This window comes from Siniperca chuatsi, linkage group LG16 (assembly GCF_020085105.1).
Source record: "Siniperca chuatsi isolate FFG_IHB_CAS linkage group LG16, ASM2008510v1, whole genome shotgun sequence".
NCBI lineage: Eukaryota > Metazoa > Chordata > Actinopteri > Centrarchiformes > Sinipercidae > Siniperca > Siniperca chuatsi.
The window spans coordinates 13,050,635-13,064,410 of record NC_058057.1 but is presented as its reverse complement, the minus strand read 5'-3'; the positions used below and the strand labels follow the sequence as shown (position 1 = coordinate 13,064,410).

Sequence of the window (13,776 nt, the reverse complement as noted above, 5' to 3'; positions counted from 1 at the left end):
AACGTTTCTACTTTCAAACAGAAAAGCTGCATATGGCCATATGGCTTGATTGGATCAAACCAAAAACTTTCCATATATGGTGACTACTTCCTTTATCCACTTTCACTTACACAGACTTTTATTTTGAAGGCACAACCACTTAACCTTAGATCTCTGGCTGTCTGTGGATGTTGATGAAAAGGTCAAAGCCAAATGACTCTTGGGCCTGATATGTGCTTAATTCACATTCATTACTGAGATGCACATGTGCACTTAAAGAGCTCAAGTCAAAGTTGTACATTATTTTGTAATAAAGCCTATGTGGGGTTGAACCATGTAATTCTGTTGAGCAAACTCTGCCTCATTTCCTTTTTTCCTATCTGGCCTATGTGATGAGTGAATTCCTCTGCGATGCAGCTGTCTGTAGTTGATTGCTTCTCCTTGGTTTATGAGCTTTGTAGAGTCTGGAAGGTCTTTGCTGCCCCCAAAGGAAATGAGAAGAAAGCTGCTGGTGTGGAGCACCACCAACAGCCTACTTTCAATATTACATCTACAAGTTAACTGTCATAACCTTGCTGACCCTGATAGGCCTACTTTCTCAGGACAATTAGTGTTAAATGCTCTTAAAGCAGTGATGAGCCAATAGGAAAATTCTGTGAGATTTATTGGCACCACACTAGGCAAATAATCATAAGCCACAAAGATATCCTTGTTGTGGTGGTTTATTTTCTTTCTTTGATCAGCCTTCAGTAACTTTAAATAAATTACCATTATCGGGTTCGCAGGAACCAAACACTGAGACACAAAAGAACATAACTCTTCTACTTCATACAAAGTACTTTTAATCTTCGGATTGCAGAGAGAAGTATATACAAATCTGAGATGCAAAGGGTGTGAATACATAAATTTAGACAAAGACACTGAATCCAAATGCGGGCTGAGCCCTCACGCGAGACTGCAAGCCGCTGATAGACAGGCTTCAAGTCTGTTTCACTTGTTTCTGTGGAAACGTTCGAAGCAACAGTCTATCAGCAACTACAATCATGTACACGATGATCGCATGATTCAATTAACGTTTTAATAAAGTAGGCAAATAGTTTTACACATTCCTAATAAGTGTAAAAGACCTCTCTGAAAGTGGGCTAAAGGCAAAAGACTGAATGTATGAATGAAACTGAACTGGTTTAAAGAATGTGTTAAATGCCCTGGCAATATCTGGCACATATTCCCTCAAATTATATTTGACAAAGATGGGTGGTATAGAATTTATTTTAAAACGTGATTACAATGTCACCAAATGAGACGGTGTAGTCCCTCATTCGTCCAGGAGTGTTCTATCGTAGAAAAGGTTTCAGTCGTAGTCATCTGGACACTGTTTTCAGAATCACGACGTTTCGGCTCCCATCCGGAAGTCATTCTCAATTGTGAAAATGAGAATGACTTTCGAACCTTTTCTACAATAATGTCACCAAATCTTTACTTACTAAATACCACCAACAGGTTTTACTTTTTTGGAAATTGTTTTACAATCACAACATCACACCTCTTAATAAACCATTATGGAACAACAGATATATACTTCACAATAGAAAATCTTGGTTTTATAGGAACTGGATGGATAGGAATATTTGGTGTGTAATGGACCTATTAGATGCAAAGCAGATGTATTACCTTACAATGATTTTTGTTGTAAATATGAATTTGATTGCTACCTCAAAGACTTTAAATCCCTTCATCAATGCCATACCCAATACATTCCTTATTCTAACAAAAGAAATAGGCTATCATTGTCTACTCTCAGTCCCAATCTCATCTCTCCACACCTTTAATAAATGGAATTAACTTTCTTGATAAAAAGGTGTTCAAACAAATTCACATGGACTATTCTTACAAACGAAATACCCTGCTGAGAAATGATAGAAATAATATCTGGAATATTTTTGACCAACCAACCAAACTGAGAATGAAGTTCATCAAATACCCAGTTCCACCCAAAGAAAAAGAAATTCACTACAAGTAATGGATGATTTCTACCTTTTCACTGAGCAATGAATGTGTTTTCTGTAATGGTGATATTGAAACAACAGAGCATCTCTTTGCATCATGCTCTCATACCCAGTTGTTCTGGAAACAATAAATAGAATGTTTATGCAGCAAAACCACAGTAATCCCTGCAATAGATCAAAATGGTCCTATTTTGGTTTTTAGAAGACACAACATTGGACCCAGTGATCAATGTTTTGCTCATTTTAGCCAAATTCTTTATTTACAAGCCTAAATTTAGGCCCCAGCCATCTTCATGTGCTAGGCTACTATAATGAAATTCAACTCAAAGTCCCTGAAATTAATGAAATCCAAATGTGCCAAAGATCTCTGTGTATTATTAGAAAACAATCTCACCAACAAAATGTTAGAATACAGACTGGATCACTTAGTCAATCTGTAATGTTTTATGGCTATTTTGTTGTCAGACCATGTAATGTATTCATAATATAGTTTGAGGGCCACGCAAATTACGGGAGTTTCCTGGGAGAAACAACAAAACGGGAGGGCGACGGGAGATGGCCTTGAAATATGGGAGAAACCTGGGAAAAACGGAAGTGTTGGCAGGTATGCCAAAGACTCTAGAAGTCTGGAGAAAGTCCGCTTGAGGCCCCTTGTACACTGGATGAATTGTGGGTTCGGACAGCCTTCAGCACTCGCAGACTTCCTGGGAACAAGTTTTTTTAAACCTCACACTTCCTCTGGTTATGAACCAATCTCATGATCGTATCCCATTACACTTTTACCCGTTTGATGGCGCCATTACACAACGAAACTTTCTGATTGTTAATATTTTAGAGGCACCGTTGCTAAATAACACACCTGTCTGCCTGAACTTTATCTTAGACTCCTGTAGGACAGAAGGATCCGGACAGCTCTTGGGAAAAAGTTTTTATTGAAATGGACAAATCTTTATGAAAATAGCAATATGGTTGCATCTAAGATAAAAAATCGAATATGAAGCAGATTTAAAGAATAGAAAATATAATATGTATAAAAACAAAAATAGGCTATGAAGGAACACACTATTTCCTTCAACATCCTATATGGTAAATGTTCATAGCATTCGAGCATAACACACAGACGCAAACAGGATGCATTCAAATCTTTATTTAACACAGTCATTTATACCTATTTACATCACAGGTTCAAGAAATGACCCGTTTCTGTATTTTACAAAATCCTTTCATTTTAAGTAAGCAGTTTTTTCCTTTTGAAAAATGAACAAAACACAAAAATAGAAAATAACTAAAGGCATTAATAAAAGATTAAGTGGAAAAACAAGTTAAAAAAAAATAAGGAGAAGCACTTTTAAAAACAGACCAGAATGTCTTGAATGACTATAATACAATAATCTGCTATCCACAAAGTAAAGTTCAGTGTAAAAAAAAAGCCTCAAATTTTTTCGAACTTGAAAAACGATTTTCTTCTGCAGTCAGCTTTTCAATAAAAAAGAAACATTAAAAGAAACTTAAATCATTTTCAACTGTGGCACATAAACCTTTTAGAACAAAGCTTTAAAGTATCATATAGACAGCACTTTGCACTGAAACATTTTAGTCAGGTCTATCCATGTTTTTGGGGCTTTGAACCCACACTTCCATGTCTTGAGTAAGAGTTTAACGACAAGCTTTTTAAAATATACATTCCTTCAGTTTGAAATAAGTCAACTAAATTCTCCCCCAACAGAAAATAAGTTTTCACAGCAATAAAAGCAGCTAATAGCATCTGCTAAGTGTAAAACACACCTGCCTCTGTGTAAACTATATTTTAGAACATTAAGGATCTAATTCCTGTTTGATGCCCTCTTCCCTTTCTGTGTATGACACAGCTCCATAATGGTATGAGTCAGCTGGAATATTTTCTTGCTCTTCTTTGATCAATGCACTCTCATTGCCCTGACCTATGGTTATAGAGTATCCCTGGGATGCTGCTGCTTCAACTGGGACTAAATATTTAACACCCTCAATGTCCGATCCTGTTTTTATGTTACTCTCAGTGTTTGGACATACAGCTAGCATAGCATGTCCTTCAGATCCTTGTGGTTCAGCCAGAATGTAATACTTGACACCCTCATTTACTGATTCTGTTTTAATATTGCTTTCAGAGTTCGGACACATGGTTATAAATGTATATCGAAGGGATCCTGCAGGTCCACCTGGGACTAAATGCTCAACATCCTCAGTGTTTGACTCTGTTTTGACATCATCATAATGTGGATGATATTTTTCCTCAGTGTCCGGTTCTGGTTTCACATCGTCATAATGTGGATCGTACTCCTCCTCTTTAATCTCAATGTTTCCCTGGAGAGAATTGCCACAACCTACACTCACTAGACTCCCATTCTTCTGCACTATCGTGCCAGGATCTGTTGGGGTCTTAGTGTCCTCATCACAGAACCAGGATTCCTCGCTAGTTTTGACACCATCGAGAAAATGTACGCAATTGATATCTAAATAGCATCTCACTTGGCGCACAAAACTACCCTCATTCATTTTCTTGTCTGGTTCTTTACAGGAATATTTTTTCCATTTCTTATTATGTCTCTTTTCTACAAACCTTTGTGAAGCCTTGGGAGCAAACACAAATGGCAATTGGAAGACCTCGTCTCCTCTGTCTCGTGTTTTACGATATTGCTTGACCATGGCTTGGACTTTGGATGCAGTAGCTATGGAAAATTCCAGGTGCCTGCAATGTTGTGAGCTAAGATCAAAGTTATAGTCAAGGATGTCATACACAGTGCGTGGGAAATAGTGTCCTACTTGCTGAGTTGCAAATTTATGTATCTCCATCACGACAGCTCTGGTCAATAACTGCAAACCCAGTTTTTCTTTCTCTCCTGATTTTGATGTCACGTCCAGATCCAAACCTATCTCTGTGCAAATGGGATAACAGTTTCCTCTACTCTGATGATTGGTCTTTGATTTTATGTCACTTATATTATGACTTGGAAGTTTGGCTCTTTGCTCCTTTCTTTGCAGTGCCAACTTTCTTTTTTTGATAGTTTCCTTCTTTTCACTTCTGTACATGGCAGCTTCCCTCTTCAGTTTACTTACATAACCAGGTTGTCTGTGAGAAAATGGCTGAATAACAAAAACTTCACTGAACCAGGCGAGTCCGCCATCCTTTCGTGCCGTCGCTCTGCGAAAAAGGTCAGCAGGATCGATGTCTTGGCACTGCATGCCAATGTTGAAGTTGTGTTCAAGGACTGCTTTAATGATCTTACTTTTTGTTCCACACAATTTTTTGGCAAAACTAGCCACTTCATTCATAATCGCACGTGTCAATACATGCGTGTCAAGTTTATCTTTTGGTTGATCTTTGTCCACACACAGGTTCAAACCTATTTTCTTGCAGCGAGGGTAACTGTCCATTATTGTCTCTGTTGTTGAGAAGGTAGAGAACTGATCCTTTGAAGGATGATGCATGTGACCAGGGTCAGATTCATCCTGACAAAGCTTATGATTTCTGTCTTGATAGCATTTGGGGCAATATGTAGTTTTGTCATAAGTAGGTTCTTGTATGCACCTCGTGTCAGGGAGTTCAAAAAGCATATTGAGTCGGGGAGTGCTGATTCTTTTACGTGCATTCAGTCTAATTTTAGTCATAGTTTGCTCCGCAAAGGCACTGCGATCCAGCTCATTCTTCAAATTAAGATTAAAATTATACTCCAATATCTCTGTGACGAAATGCTTTGTGGCTGATTGCAGTGCTGTGGCAAAAGTGTTAAGTTCAACCATGATGCCATTGGTCAGTAATTTGGGATCAAGATTTAGTTTGACTCCAGATCCTACATTGAAATCAATGCCTGCTTTCTTGCATCTGGAGTATGAATAAAGTGGGCAATGTTCTCCATGAGGTATTGACAGGATGTGCTGAATACGATTGGCCCGCAATTTCCACAGTTTTAAATTGAGCTCATTTTGGTGTTCACTGTCAGGGGAACTGCCTACATTTTGGTCTATGATTGCAGCCTGGGAAGAACCAGCACCACATACATCTAAATTTGAATTGCTCTGGCAATCAAGTTTCGCCATTGTTGAGATTTTTTTTCTTTTTCCCTTTAATTTCTTGTAGGCTTTTACACAAGTTGATAGATTCTTCTGCTCCATTGAAGCAGGAATTCGTGCAAGAATATTTCTGGCAAGTTCAGAATCTCCACTTTGCAAATCAAGATCAAAGTTGTGTCTGAGGATGTCAAGACAAATATCCTCAAATGTTCCACACAACTTTTCTGCAAAGTTTGACACTTCAGTCATTGCTCCATTGGTCAATTTGTTGATGTCCAGTTTTTTGTTTGGTAGACTATTGTTTACATGCAGCTTCAGACCTATTTCCTTGCAGAAGGGATACAGATCCAGACTATTCAATAAAATATGTTCTTTAGTTTCAGCATGTGAATGAGGAGGACACACGGGAGCAACATCACACTCCTCCATACTTGATGCGCTGCTGAGTTCAGGGTTGACACTGCACACGCTCTGATTTGCCATATGTATTGATGGCATGGGACCAGGAAGTTCAAAAACCTCATTCGAGAATTTGACTGCATCTTCACAACTTCTCAGATGTCTTAGTCCATTCATAATTTCAGAAAAGAAAATATTCCTGTGGTGTTGACTCTGCAGGCTGAAGTCAAAGTTATACTCAAGAATCTCCATGATGAAATCCTGCTGGGATGAATTAATTGCTAAGGCAAATTTAGCAAGTTCGAGCAGAACAGCATTAGTCAAAGAGTCAATACTGATGTTTTGCTTTGGGCCAAATCCAACATTGAATTCAAGGCCAACTTGCTTGGATCTGATAAATGGACCAAACTCTTTGTTTAGTCCGGAGAGGATTTGTTTTACACGGTTAGTACGCAACTTCCACATGTTGTTCTCTGTTCCCATTTCCTCTTGTTCCATGTCACATTGCTTTGGTGCATTTCTTGGAGTCTGTGTTTGCTCTTCACCTCCACAAAGGCCTCTTTTATCAGGTTGACTTGCAAATGGTGGGTACAGATTTGGGTTTACAGTTGGTAAAGTGGATAAGACGGCAGTGGAGGTGAGGAGAGGCGCACAAATACCCAAACAGCTTGATTCTGATTCTCTAGGGATGTAAGTGTTCAGAGAACAACTTTTTGAGTTTTGTAAGTGTTCCTGATTGCCAGCGTTCCCTGAATATGTGACTTCATCTGAGTCTAGATCAGAGTCTCCTAATGGACAAGTGTAGTCATTCACTGTTCCCATTTCCTCTTGTTCCATGTCACATTTGTTTGATGCATTTCTTGGAGTCTGTGTTTGCTCTTCACCTCCACAAAGCCCTCTTTTATCAGATTGACTTGCAAATGGTGGGTTCACATTTGAGTTTATAGTTGGTAAACTGGATAAGATGTTAGTGGAAGTGAGGAAAGGCGCACAAATACCCAGACAACTTGATTCTGAATTGCTAGCAATGTCCAGGGAAGAGTTTGCACTTTTCTTATTTTGTCTGTTTTCTACAAACCTTTGTGAAGCCTTGGGATCAAACACAAATGGCAATTGGAAGACCTCATCTTTTCCGGCTAGGCTTTTACAATATCGCTTGTACATGGTACTGACTTTGGATGCAGTAGCTATGGAAAATTCCCAGCGCCTGTAATACTGTGAGCTAAGATCAAAGTTATAGTCAAGGATGTCAAACACAGTGCGTGGGTAAGAGTGTCCTAGTTTCTTAATTGCAAATTTATGTATCTCCATCACTACAGCTCTGGTCAATAGCTGCAAGTCCAGTTTTTCTTTCTCGACTGATTTCGATGTCACATCCAGATCCAAACCTATCTCTGTGCAAATGGGATAACAGTTTCCTTTACTTCGATGATTTGTCTTTGATTTTACATTTCTTATACTATGACTTGGCAGTTTGGCTCTTTCCTCCTTTCTTTGCAGTGCCAGCTTTCTTTTTTTGATAGTTTCCTTCTTTTCACTTCTGTGCATGGCAGCTTCCCTTTTCAGTCTACTTACATAACCAGGTTGTCTGTGAGAAATTGGCTGAAAAACAAAAACTTCACTGAACCAGGCGAGTCCGTCATCCTTTCGTGCCGTCGCTCTGCGGAACAGGTCTGCAGGATCGATATCTTGGCACTGCATGCCAATGTTAAAGTTGTGTTCAAGGACTGCATTAATAGTCTTATGTTTTGTTCCACACAATTTTTTGGCAAAACTAGCCACTTCATTCATAATCGCGCGTGTCAATACATGCGTGTCAAGTTTATCTCTTGGTTGGTCTTTGTCCACACACAGGTTCAAACCTATTTTCTTGCAGCGAGGGTAACTGTCCATTATTGTCTCCTCTGTTGTTGAGAAGGTAGAGGATTGATCCTTTGCAGGCATTTGTGCTGTGCAGTTCTCCTCAGCAGACACTGTGTCTGTCATAGTATGTGGACGAGAATGATTCATGTGACCAGGGTCAGATTCATCCTGACAAAGCTTATGATTTCTGTCTTGATAGCATTTGGGGCAATATGTAGTTTTGTCATAAGTAGGTTCTTGTATGCACCTCGTGTCAGGGAGTTCAAAAACCATATTGAGTCGGGGAGTGCTGATTCTTTTACGTGCATTTAATCTAATTTTAGCCATAGTTTGCTCCGCAAAGGCACTGCGATCCAGCTCATTCTTCAAATTAAGATTAAAATTATACTCCAGTATCTCTGTGACAAAATGCTTTGTGGCTGATTGCAGTGCTGTGGCAAAAGTGTTAATTTCAACCATGATGCCATTGGTCAGTAATTTGGGATCAAGATTTAGTTTGACTCCAGATCCTACATTGAAATCAATGCCCGCTTTCTTGCATCTGGAGTATGAATAAAGTGGGCAATGTTCTCCATGAGGTATTGACAGGATGTGCTGAATATGATTGGCCCGCAATTTCCACAGTTTTAAATTGAGCTCATTTTGGTGTTCACTGTCAGGGGAACTGCCTACATTTTGGTCTATGATTGCAGCCTGGGAAGAACCAGCACCACATGCATCTAAATTTGGGTTGTTCTGGCAATCCAGTTTCGCCATTGTTGAGATTTTTCTTCTTTTGCCCTTTATTTTCTTGCAGGGTTTTACACAGGTTGATAGATTCCTTTGCTCCATTAAAGCAGGAATTCGTGCAAGAATATTTCTGGCAAGTTCAGAATCTCCACTTTGCAAATCAAGATCAAAGTTGTGTCTGAGGATGTCAAGACAAATCTCCTCAAATGTTCCACACAACTTTTCTGCAAAGTTTGACACTTCAGTCATTACCCCATTGGTCAATTTGTTGATATCCAGTTTTTTGTTTGGTAGACTATTGTTTACATGCAGCTTCAGACCTATTTCCTTGCAGAAGGGATACAGATCCACACTGTTCTGTGAAATATGTTCTTTAGTATCAGCATGTGAATGAGGGCGGCACGTAGGAGCAACATCACACTCCTCCATACTCGATGCGCTGCTGAGTTCAGGGTTGACACTGCACACGCTCTGATTTGAAATATGTTTTGATGGCATGGGACCTGAAAGTTCAAAAACGTCATTCGAGAATTTGACTGCATCTTCACAACTTCTCAGATTTCTTACTCTTTTCATAATTTCACATGTGAAAATATTCCTATGCTGTTGACTCTGCAGGCTGAAGTCAAAGTTGTGCTCAAGAATCTCCATGATGAAATCCTGCTGGGATGAATTAATTGCTAAGGCAAATTTAGCAAGTTCAAGCAGAACAGCATTAGTTAAAGAGTCCACACTGATGTTTTGCTTTCGGGCAAATCCGACATTGAATTCAAGGCCAACTTTCTTAGACCTGTGGAATCCCCTGAACTCTTTGTTTAGTGCAGAAAGGATTTGTTTTACACGGTTAGCACGCAACTTCCACATGTTGTTCTCTGTTCCCATTTCCTCTTGTTCCATGTCACATTGGTTTGATGCATTTCTTGGAGTCTGTGTTTGCTCTTCACCTCCACAAAGCCCTCTTTTATCAGGTTGACTAGCAAATAGTGGGTTCACATTTGAGTTTACAGTTGGTAAAGTCGATGAGACGTCAGTGGTGATGAGGATAGGTGCACGAATACCCAGACAACATGATTCTGATTCTGTAGGGATGCCAGAGCTTGTTGGGTTTTGTAAATGATCATAATTGCCAGCATTCCCTGAATTTGTGACTGTGTCTGAGTCCAGATTAGACTCTCCCAGAGGACAAGTATAGTAATGGCCACCTTCTGTTCCACTGGTACACAAATCAGTGTGATTAGAGTGTGTGTTCGTCTCCATGTCAGTAGACTGTCCTCTTTTGCACCTTTTGGTGACCCCTTCACTTGTTGTTAAGAGAGCCCTCTCTCCCTGTTTCTTTCAGACTGCAGGTGTCCCTGTTATCCATCTTCAGTGTTTTTCTTCGTCTTCTATGTCTTCCTTTCCTGTATGTAGTTTAGGAGACAAAAATGATACACACTATCTCAGCCTTGAGTCATACAGAATTTAGGCTAAATGAATTATGTAGCCTAATATTAAATCAGACTAAAATACCAGACATTTAACAGTTCTCAAATGTGTAGATTTGCAGGTTTGTCTCTTTCTTGTCATTAAATACCTTTGGGTTTTTGGACTGCTGATCAAAAAATATAGCTTATCACTTGTGTATCTGGTTACTTGTGATGGGCATTTGGCAATATGTTTGACATTTTATTGGCTAAATGATTGGTCACTCTAAAACACAAATACTAGATGAGTAAGTTGCAATAAAGTGATGAGCATTTCTTTAGAGATGAGATGTAGTCATGGGTGCTGGTGAGAAGATAGATTTGTATTGCTATCAAAAGCAATCAGGAGTCGTGTGAGTTGTAGCCCAGTACCCTGTTCATGGTGGAGAAATCACCATTCACAGTTCAAACCAGTGTTGTGCAAGTTCACAAGAGCTAGCTCAAAATTCAGTTCACACAGATTAAAATTAGCTAGTTCACAATCATAGATCCATCCATCCATCCATCCATTTTCTACCGCTTGGTCCCGTTAGGGGTCGCGGGTGACTGGAGCCTATCCCAGTGACTTTGGGCCTTAGGCAGGGTACACCCTGGACAGTGGCCAACTCGTCGCAGGGCTAACATGATCTGTCACAATCATAGATCACAATTTTTAATTTCAATCCAAAAAAAAAAATAATAAATTAACTAGCTCACATTCACTTCTTCTTTTTCCCATGCATGAGCTGCTTTACAAAATGCTGTGAGTTCGACTTGGGAGGAGGAACTTTATGGCTGCTAGCTCGTGGTCTTACCCTTTGTTAATGATTTCTTGTGATCATCATTCACTTAATGAGCTGGCTTTCCACCGTTTTGTTTTCCCCTCGTTGCACTGGTGTAACAGCTCCGCCAAAAAATGAAAGTGAAACTTAAGTCTGCCTGGTATCGCTTGCTTGGCTCCGGAGTTTTGGTGAAAAACTATATTCGGTTGTCCATCCCCCGTTACAGCTTTTTCACCATGGTCATGTTAACTAACCTGCATCCCATATGCTCATGCTCCACAGTAATTTAAAAAGGGACTCGGATAGCAGTGGCACTCACATCCAAGAGTTTCCCAGGCAATGGCACAGAGGTTGACTCATGTTTCAGAACAGCGCCACACAGATGCACCCACAAACACATTGATTTGCGAAAGAATGGATATTTGGGTTATTTTTGCTGTGCTTTTTTTGGCCTGGTGGGGGTTCTCATTGGCCTGGCGGCCCACCAGACCTGTCTTATTATGGAGGAAACACTGCTTACAGTAACGAGCATAGTGGTCGTCAACTTGAGTAGTTTTTGAGTTTTCTTCACTTCACTGTGTCCACTGCGGCCTCTCTGCTCTGCTGTTCACTGACTTCGCTCCGTGTGTGTTTGTGGAGAAATAAACCAAGCAAGAATACAGCTGAGTATCATAGTTTGGTCCATGAACTGGTTTACTGACAGTGGAGCCATTTGACTGGTCTGATTGCTGGATTGGCCACTGCCACAGGATGACGTCAGGTTGCATTTCTGAAACCATAGTGTTGTCTATTCATTAGTAAAGAGATCTTTTTAATATATTTTGTCCTTGTAGCTGTTTAATATAAAGTCGTCTGCCTGCTACCTTAGAAATTCTATTGAGTGTTTGTTGCATGTCTCCCTTCCTTGTAAAACATTTGTAATGCCTAATTTTTCAAACATTTTGAAAGCTGCAATGTTCACATCCATGTTAGCTTGCTAGCAGGATTCTTTGCCCTTGCTGGCGCATTGCTCCTTTTCTTACTGCACAACTGCCACTAACTGGCCAGCAGTGGACTTGCACAAAACCATTAGCAGGAATGTGTATCGTGCACTGTTATGCATGGGCATGTGTGTCTTCGTGCACATGCAAAAGATACAAACAAAAAGAAAACCCTGTCATTGAAATATAGATCCATAGTGCTACTAGTGGTCAAAAACGCAACAGTTTACCTTTTAAGATCAGATTCGATGTGTGCATGGCAGCCCCTTCTCTCCAACTTATTACAACCATGCCACAAAATCAAGTCAGAGAGGACAGACTGATATTGAGACTGGATGAATATTTTCTTGCAGACCAGCAAATGTAGTGTGATTTCAGCTTGCTACATACCTCGCAGAACATGATTTGGCTTAGATAAGACTTCCTCCAACATGTTCGTCCAACGCTTTAAGTCTGCATCCTAGCTGGACATCCTCCAGTCGGCGATGGTAAGGTGCTGGTACAGTGCAGCCCTGAATGAAACAAGTTTGAATGTTTGTTACCTCATGCACGCATCGCTCCAAAAACAACAACAACAACAGAGTTTTATATCGCCATAAACAGATATTTAAAAAACTGATATTTTTTGCCAAACACGAACAAATATTAGCTACTTTTCTTTTCCACCTAACACTAACAATACCGTCATGTATACTGACGTCCTGCTCTGGCTGCGTTAAGTTCATGGCCGAATATTCCATCTTTGCCTCCGATAAACGCCATCTTCCTTACCGCTCTAACATGTGGGCTTCAACGTTACATTCCCCTTTTATCTCTCCAGCAGTGGAATAGTGTAACGTAGTGTAGTGATTGGTCTAATATAGGCTTTGCATGCACTGTAATAGTTGTGTAGCTTAACTTCTTTCTCTCAACATGTCAACCTGCAACGTTAAAAAACACCCACTCTCTGTGCAGCGACGCAGCAGGTAGGTCTACTGCGTCTTCACGACTCAAGCCTATCACTTTTGTTCGTATATATTTCGTATATGGACACATATCGACCATTGTTTGGCACACGCAACATGGAGGGGAAGAGACAGGTCCAGCCATGGATTTCTATTTGAGAAAAGCACAATCCCCTCCATGTTGATCGAAATAGGACGCAACACACGGGAGTACGCGTACCCAATGTTAGCCGAACTGTCACAGAGACGTTGTTCTCACTTGTTAACTCCACGCATGGTTTCCCAAACAATGTCTTTATGTATAAATTAAGTCTTAAAATCTCTCAACTGTAGAAAAAACGATGCAAAGCCGCAGGAAGTGATGACGAAAGATCAGAGGAGCGCGGGGACTTCAAAATAAAAGTGTCTAAGAATTGATTGTCAGTGATTAAGACAGGATTTTAATAAAATACAACAGAATTATAAGATTAAATTAGTGATAGCTTTGATTTTCACAACCATTTTTCGCTTGTAGCCCTTTATATCAGGTTTCCGCGGAGAAGAGGTCCTGTGCTTAGATCATTCTTTGTATAATTTACTTTATAGAAAATGATCAGTTAGAATGT

General features: G+C 39.9%; 1 protein-coding gene across 2 annotated transcripts; it reads right to left on the bottom strand.

Moving 5' to 3' along the window:
- Window positions 1-3,117: 3,117 nt before the first annotated feature.
- On the bottom strand, window positions 3,118-13,545 carry LOC122863372. 2 transcript variants are annotated; one of them, XM_044169802.1, is made up of 4 exons: window positions 13,392-13,545; window positions 12,618-12,739; window positions 8,442-10,423; window positions 3,118-5,450 (listed from the first exon to the last, which is right to left on the bottom strand). In XM_044169802.1, exons 3-4 carry the CDS (start codon window positions 10,278-10,280, stop codon window positions 3,801-3,803), a joined length of 3,489 nt encoding a protein of 1,162 aa, XP_044025737.1. In that variant the 5' UTR covers window positions 10,281-10,423; window positions 12,618-12,739; window positions 13,392-13,545; the 3' UTR covers window positions 3,118-3,800. The 2 variants fall into 2 exon arrangements, with proteins under 2 accessions (XP_044025737.1, XP_044025736.1); XM_044169801.1 differs by having other exon boundaries at window positions 3,118-10,423.
- Window positions 13,546-13,776: the final 231 nt, after the last annotated feature.